The sequence below is a fragment of the Gossypium hirsutum genome, chromosome A13 (genome assembly GCF_007990345.1).
Source record: "Gossypium hirsutum isolate 1008001.06 chromosome A13, Gossypium_hirsutum_v2.1, whole genome shotgun sequence".
NCBI classification, from domain to species: domain Eukaryota; kingdom Viridiplantae; phylum Streptophyta; class Magnoliopsida; order Malvales; family Malvaceae; genus Gossypium; species Gossypium hirsutum.
This window is the reverse complement of record NC_053436.1, coordinates 13,323,203-13,331,608: the sequence shown is the minus strand read 5'-3', so window position 1 is coordinate 13,331,608 and position 8,406 is coordinate 13,323,203. Positions and strand designations below refer to the sequence as shown.

The following is an 8,406-nucleotide window of genomic DNA, read 5'->3' as shown; positions in this document are numbered from 1 at the left end:
TATTCTTATTAGCTGCCTCAACCGTACCATTCATTTTTGGGAGATAAGGTGACGAGTTATGGTGCTTAATCTTGAATTGCCTGCAGACCTCTACTATCACACTTTTATTTAAATTTAACGTGTTGTCAGATATGATCCTTTCTGGCATGCCATATCGACATATGATCTCCTTCTTCAAGAACTTGCCGACTGCCAACTTTGTGACGTTGGCGTATGAAGCAGCCTCTACCCACTTGGTGAAGTAATCGATGACCACAAAGATGAATCGATGCCCATTAGAAGCCTTTGGTGAAATCGGCCCTATAACGTCCATGCCCCACATTGAAAAAGGACACGGAGAAATCATGACATGAAGGGGTGAATGAGGCACGTGGATCTTGTCACCATAAATTTGGCACTTATGATATTTCTTGGCATAGCTGATGCAATCTCCTTCCATTGTGGACTAGTAGTCGCCGAATATCATAATCTGTCTGGCCATTGTGAGCCCATTGGCATACGTCCCGCAAACACCCTCATGGACCTCTTCCAGGATTTTCTTAGCTTCAACAGCATCAACACATCTTAACAGTACCTGATCTTTCCTCCTTTTATACATGATTTCTCCATCTAAGACATAGTCACTGGCTAGCCTTCTCAACGTTCTTTTATCATTTTCCGTTGCCTGGGTAAGGTATTCACGATTCTTCACATATTGTAAAATATCATGATACCAAGGATAATCATCTCTTTCCTCTTCGTCGTCTATATTGTAACAATGAGCTGGAGCCTCATAAATACTCATCTGGATCGGCTTCATAGTCTCTCGTCCATTTACTCTGATCATAGAAGCTAACGTAGCCAAGGCATATGCCATCTGATTTTCGTCTCGCAGGAGATAAAAGAAAGTGATATCATCAAACACCTTAATTAGATCATGAACTAGCTCTCGATAGTTGATTAACTTTAGGTCTCTTGTCTCCCACTCACCTTTGAGCTGATAAATCACCAGTGCAGAATCCTCATACACCTCTAACACCCTAATTTTACATTCGATGGCTGCACGGATTCCCATGATACATGCTTCGTACTCTGCCATATTATTTGTGCAATCAAAATCCAATTTGCAAGTGAACGGATAATGATCTCCAGCTGGGGATATCAAGACTGCCCCAATTCTATTACCAATGGCATTTGATGCTCCGTCAAAATTCAGTTTCCACGGTTGATCTTCTGAGGTGTCTTCTTCGGTAATTGCCACATACATTAGATATTCATTTGGGAAATTAAAGTTCAAAGGCTCATAATCTTCCAAAGCTCTGCTGGCCAGAAAATCTGCTATTGCACTCCTTTTCACAGCTTTTTGACTCACATAAACTATGTCGAATTCGGAAAGAAAAATTTGCCATCGGGCCATCCTTCCACTCAAAGCAGCTGACTCTATTATGTACTTTAAAGGGTCTAATTTTGAAATTAACCAAGTCGTATGGTATAATAGATACTGCCTCAATCTCCGAGTAGTCCAAACCAAAGCACAACATAGTTTTTCAATTGGCGAGTATCTTATTTCACACTCAGTGAATTTCTTACTGAGGTAATATATCACATTTTCCTTCTTTCCCGTCTCATCATGTTGATCGAGCACACATCCCATTGAATTGTCAAATACTGTCAAATACAATATCAATGGCCTACCAGGGCTAGGTGGCATTAGCATCGGGGATTAGACAAATACTGTTTAACTTTGTCAAAGGTTTTTTGGCACTCATCATCCCACTCACCTGGGTTGTGTTTCTTGAGAAGGAGAAATATAGGGTCACATTTCTCAGTCAGTTGTGAAATGAATCGGGCGATATAATTTATTCTTCCTAGGAAACCTCAAACTTCTTTCTGAGCGCGCGGTGGAGGTAATTTTTGTATAGCCTTGACTTTGTCGGGGTCGACCTCAATTCCCTTTTCACTGACTATGAAACCAAGCAACTTCCCTGACCTAGCTCCAAAAGTATATTTTGTTGGATTGAGCTTTAGCTGAAACTTCCTCAATCTCAGGAATAATTTCCTCAAAACCTATATGTGCTCCTTTTCTGTTTGGGATTTTACGATCATATCGTCGATGTAGACTTCAATTTCCTTATGCATCATGTCATGAAACAAAGTTACCATGGCTCTTTGATACGTTGCTCCTGCATTCTTCAACCCGAATGGCATCACCCTGTAGCAAAAAGTCCTCCATAAGGTTATGAATGTGGTCTTTTCCATATCTTCAGGATGCATCTTTATTTGATTGTACCAAGAGAAACCATCCATAAAAGAGAACAGTGAGTAACCTGCCGTGTTGTCCACCAAAGTGTCGACGTGAGGCAAGGGGAAGTTGTCCTTTGGGCTGGCCTTGTTTAAGTCCCTGTAATCTACACACATCCTCATCCTTCCATCTTTCTTAGGGACAAGGACGACGTTAGCTACCTATTCTGAATAATTAACAACTTGTAAGAACCCGGCATCAAATTACTTTCTGACCTCTTCTCTTATTTTTACTGCAACATCGGGTCTCATCCTTCGAAGCTTCTGTTGAACAGGCTTGCACTCTTCTTTTATGAGGACGCGATGCACCGCAATATCAGCGCTTAGCCCAGGCATTTCTTGATATGACCATGCGAAGATATCCTTGAACTCTTGCAGTAAATCAATGAGGTCCCGTCTTGTTTTCGCAGTTATGCAAGTTCCAATGTTCACCTCTTTCCCTTCTTCCAAGGTCACATTCTCAATTGTCTCCTTATGAGGTAGAATATGTTTCTCCTCCCGTTCTACCATCCGTAACAAATCTGAAGGTAAGCTACAGTCTTCATCATCTTCACAATCCTGAGATCCCTCCAGACACACGTCTCGCCCAAAAAGGAACTCTGGGTTTGTAACAGCGTCACTCGTGCCATTGATATCTAGAGACCTATTGTAGGCACAAAAGAATATCCAACAAACAAATGAACCTAAGTATAACTTTATTTGTATGGTATGAAATGCAAGAAAAGGAAATTTGCTCAAGATAAAAGAATATTTGCTCAGAATAAGACATGAAAGTGTATTTATATTGAAATAAACGTTTTGAACATGAGCCTATTTCGCAAAAGATTCTTATTGCTTCTAAGCTTTAAAACAACAAGTGTGTTTTGAACATTACTCTGTATTAGCACTAAAAACTACAGGAATTTCCTCCGCAGTCTAATTGTTCAGAATACTTCCAGGCTCATATGGGCGAATTCTTGCTAAATCACGTTCCATCACTCTTTTCAGATATTCAAATTTTCCATTGCGTCTTCAGTTGTTCCCTCTCTTGTCATCTTCAATTCAGGATAAATAACTCCACCTGACACAAATGTATAGGATATATGGGGAAAAGTCATTGATTCCCACTCAACTTCTACCCCATTCAGTCGCACTCTTCGCCTCTTCTGCCTCCTTTCCATCTCCTTTCTTTTCTGCTTTACATCTAGCCTATACCCTAAGCCAAAGCGATCTTGTTTATCAGCCAAAACCGGCACCTCAACTCGTCCATGAAGATACTTTCCAAGTCCTCTTCCAGGTAATGCTCCCTTTCCCATTGTTAATTGCAAGCTCATCCTCGTAGCCTCAGATATTCTTGGAATTGGGACCCTGCCCCCTTCAATGATGAAAGTTGCTTTTACAAACTCCAATGACCGAAAGGAACACATAATTGTTTCATCATCATTTTCTATATATGGTGCACCACTAGTAACGGATGCAATAATATCCTCCTCAGCATTTATCGTTATCAAGCGGCCCTTCGTCACCAGCTTTAACTTTTGGTGTAACGATGACGGTACTGCCCCTGCCAAGTGAATCCAAGGCCTTCCCAACAAGCAATTATAAGAAGGCGTAATATCCGTCACAAGAAAATCTACCTCATATGTGTTTGGTCCGATCAGCAGACGTACCTCAATTCTTCCCATCACTTTCCTCTCAGTGCCATCAAATGCCCTCACTATATTCTGGCATGTCTTCATATGAGAGCTGTCAATTGGTAACCTATTTAATGTGGACAAGGGCAAAACATTCAGTGCTGACCCATTATCAATTAATACCCCCGGTAGTGTATACCCTTTACAACGAGTGGTGATGTGCAAAGTCTTGGTGGATCCCATGCCCCTTGATGGTATTTCATCATCACTGAAGGAGATGAAGTTATCGGCACTTATGTTACTGACAAGGCGGTCTAGCTTGTTCACTGAAATATCTTCAGCGACATAGGTCTCGTTCAACACCTTCATCAATGCATTTCGATGAACCTTCGAGTTTTGGAGCAGAGTTAGTATCGATGTGTGTGCCAGCTGCTCGTGCAATTGTTCCACAACACTATACTCACTGTGTTTTAGGAACTTCAAAAATTCCTTAGCTTCATCTTCAGTTACTGGTTCATTAACCAGTGGTATCTCTTTCCCTTGTTCAATCATCATGGACTTCCCTTTTCCAGGCTCGACCTTTATACTTGGCGTGCTGACCTGACTCTCCTCCTCGGGATATGTCATATTACAATTGTAATTCCAAGGCACCCTTTTGTTATCCTTATATGAAAAAGCCGCGGGTCTCTAGATCACAACTCTCGGTGTAAATTTTGCTCCAACTTTATTAATTTTCGGTCGCGAAATGATCACCACTGGGTGATTGACCTCAGATTTCTTCTCTATCAACCCCTTCTCCGAGGAGCATACATCTTCTTTCTCATTAAACTCAAAGAACTCCAGTTCTTTGTTGTCCATTAGAGCTGAACCAAAGCCCTAAATTCATTACATGTTTCTATCTCATGGTCCTTCTCTCCATGGAACTCACAATAGTTCACTACTTCTTGGGATTTGCTTCAAAAGTCTTACATGACTAGACCTTTCTCTACCATCTTCTTCAAAACCTCCCTCATCGGGGTTCTCACTTCTTCCACATCCAACTTAATTCTCCTCCCCATATTCTTGACTATTGCGTTTACCCCTTTATCAGTTGATTAGGTAACAAACTTCCTACACCAGGTGCATCATCGAATTTCACAATACCCATGTTGATGAGCCTTTCGACTACCTTTTAAAAGAGGTGCAGTTCTCTATTGAGTGTCCCGCGATTCCAGCATGATATTCATATTGAGCACTTGCATCATACCACTTGGGGTATGGAGGTTGCAGTGGTTTTAAATAAAAAAGGAGATACGACATGTGCATCAAACAAACTTTTGTACAGCTCCTGATACGTTACTGGAATAGGAGTAAACTGGGGCTTCTCCGTGTTCTGCTTTGTATTGGGCTTTTGTCTTGGCGAAGCTTACTGGCCCGTGGCTACCACTTTCGGTTAATTTACCATGATTGGTTTTGCATAACCCATATTCACATTGCTGACTTCATTTTCTTTCTTTTTCAGGGCTGACCTCCTGTTACTTTCCCCTGCCTCTATCTTTCCGCACCTTATTGCATTCTCAATCATTTCACCAGACATAACTATATCCACAAAACTCTTAGTTGCGCTTCCCAACATGTGATTAATAAAATGCGCCTTTAAGGTATTAATAAAAAGCATGGTTGTTTCCTTTTCCAACAGTGGGGGTTGGACTTGTGTAGCAATCTCCCTCCATCTCTGAGCGTATTGCCTGAAACTTTCATTCGACTTCTTCTCTATGTTTTGTAATGTGATCCTATCAGACGCTATGTTAGTCACATGGCCATATTGTTTCATGAATGCCTGCGCTAAGTCTTTCCATGATTTGACTTGTGTACGACTTAAATGATTGTACCACTTAGCCGCAGCCCCAGCCAAACTGTCCTGGAAACAGTGGATCAATAACTGATCATTATTGACATGACCAGTCATTCTCTGACAAAACATCGTGATATGAGCCTCAGGGCAACTAGTTCCATTATATTTTTCGAATTCTGGCATTTTGAACTTCGGAGGGAGTACCAGATCTGGGACCAGGCTCAACTCCTTGGCATCCATTCTGCAATGATAATCAGCGCTTTCCAACGCCCTGAATTTTTCCTCCAACCACTTGTATCGGTCTTCTAGACATGAGCCCATTGGAAAATTTATCGGTGCCAAAGTACCAGTCTGATATTGGGGTTTGATACTGACAGACACCTTTTGCGGAGGCACTGGAGTGTTTTTTCGGGTGAAACCCGGAGGGTAAGTAAGAATCCCGCAATCATCCTCAGCATTGATCATGGGACTCTTCCCCTTTTCCGGCTTTCCAACTAGTAGCTGAGTCAGTTCACTCATTATACTCCTCTGAGATTCCAACATTTGATTTTTCATATCCTGTTAGATCTTAGCTAATTGCTCTTGCATTTGCGCTTGCATCTGTTCCTGCATTTCTTTCTGCATTTGCTCCAACTTTTCCAACCTTTGATCCATAGCTTTGGTCTTTTTCCGTGTGTAGTATTGATGTTCCAGGGTAACTATAATACAATTTTTAATCAGGATTCTTTTGTGAAATTTAATGCACATGATGCGATGAAATGCAAATGCATGAAATGAATGCAAAACTAAAGAGACGTCGATTCTGATTCAATTCCATTTAAAAAACTTTATTAAAAAGCAAAATCCTTCACATAAAATAGATCACATATATGACTTAGCCCTAATGCTCAAAGTTTTAACTTTCTTAAGAAGACAAGCTAGCTCACGACCCCGGTCCGACTCTAACTCATACTTTACACTTAGCACATTAGCCTGAACCGCTAAGGTCTATAAATAATCAGCCACTTCTCGAATCTGAGCCACAGCTTTACCCATGATGTGATCTCTATCCCTGACCTGGTCTTACGATTGACGGAATTGTTCCTTCTATTGCTCATTGTTTGACTAAAGTAACTCAATTCGAAGCTCACAGTTTTGTAGTACAGTCTCGAGCTCTTCTACCTTCCCTTTCAAATCTTCAATTCTACTCAGGCTGGCTTTTAATTCAATATTAGAGTTACGACCACGATGCTGATGCAAGACCTTTTCTAGCTCCGCTACCCGAGCTTCTAACATCTCTTTCTCACCTTCGCCTTCAGCCAAACTCTTCTTTAAAGTGCTTTCACGTGCTTAAGCATCATGAAACCTCTTCTCCCACTGATCTACTATAGCCTTTTCCTCTTGAACTTCTTGTCGCCACTGCTCTGACGTCTTTCCCAATCCAGCAGTTCCCATCGACATACGCAGCTTCTTGTAATCAGTCTTCAAACTATCCAAGTCTTCCTCAGCCTTTCTTTTCCCTTTTCTCAACTTCTTGACCTCGAGTTTTTGAACGTCAACATCCAATCTCAAATGCATCTTTTCTTCCTCCAGCTGTTTTATCTTTTTCCCTAACTCTGTATTTCTCTCTTCGAAGTCCCGTTTTACGATTTTAAGCTCAGAGGGGATTACTTGAAAATATTCTTCCATCGTACGAACATCCTCCAAACTCGACTCGGGGATATTATCATTAACTCTTTTGCTCAACCACCCATCGTATTCAAGAGTCGTCATTGGTCCAACAGCCAATCTCTTCATCCGGCGCGTCTGTTTCCAAGCATCAGAAATCTCTTGAACTTTCTTATTATAATTCTTCTCCTTATACGCGAACTCACTCTGGGCTAATCTATGTTTCACTGGTACTAACTGCCTTGACCTGTATTGTCTTAAAACGAGCAAAGGGGCATATCCAGCAGCTCCCCAAATTCCAAGTAGGGGTACCCAATCGAAACTTTCACACCGATAAAGGATCTCATCAGGAACAAACCAATGAGCTCTCCACTCAACATCCTCTTCTTGAAGATTTCGAAGGAGCGCGATCCAATTTTCTTCTGATATGTCATCTCTCCTAGACATGGCTGCTATCTCCTTTAACGAGGAGTAACTATTGAAAAAAACCCGATAAGAAACCTTATCTACCTTCCAGAAATGGCTGTGGAACCAAGCCAACAATAACTGTGCACACCCTATAAATCTACCTTCACTTGCCCTCCGACATGCACTCAAGGATCTGAATGTCTCAACAAGAATTGTCGGCACCGGTGTAACCCCTTTATCAAGTCGATCAAAGAAATCAACAACTGCTTCATCTATATGCCTTAAAGCCTTGGGGAAAATCACCAAACCATAGCTACTTAAGGCGAAGACATCAAATTTCCTCTTTGTATCCGGATGTGCTACGATCAGATCCCTCAAACTTACACAAAGAATACACCTACCATCACCCTTTTGCTGAATTCGAGCTGTAACCCATTGTTCACTCATCCTAGTGATACTCATTAACTTCTTTACAAAAGCTGGGGCACTAGCAGCCTTGGAATAAACTTTGTCGACTTGAACCTTTGGACAACGAAGCAAAGCTGTATACTCCTCTACAGTAGGCACCAAGTCCACCTTCCCGAAGGTGAAACAACTATACGCCAGGTTCCAAAACTGAGCCAT

General features: G+C 41.4%; 2 protein-coding genes across 2 annotated transcripts; both read right to left on the bottom strand.

The window, feature by feature from the left end:
* Positions 1 to 445: 445 nt before the first annotated feature.
* LOC107958380 (uncharacterized) lies at positions 446 to 1,696 on the bottom strand. Its single transcript, XM_016894176.1, has 2 exons — positions 1,165 to 1,696; positions 446 to 1,038 (listed from the first exon to the last, which is right to left on the bottom strand). The coding sequence occupies exons 1-2, from the start codon at positions 1,694 to 1,696 to the stop codon at positions 446 to 448; spliced, it is 1,125 nt and encodes a 374-aa protein (XP_016749665.1).
* Positions 1,697 to 7,056: 5,360 nt separating this feature from the next.
* Positions 7,057 to 8,406, bottom strand: LOC107958471 (uncharacterized). The gene has a single exon (XM_016894288.1). It carries the CDS (start codon positions 8,404 to 8,406, stop codon positions 7,057 to 7,059), a length of 1,350 nt encoding a protein of 449 aa, XP_016749777.1.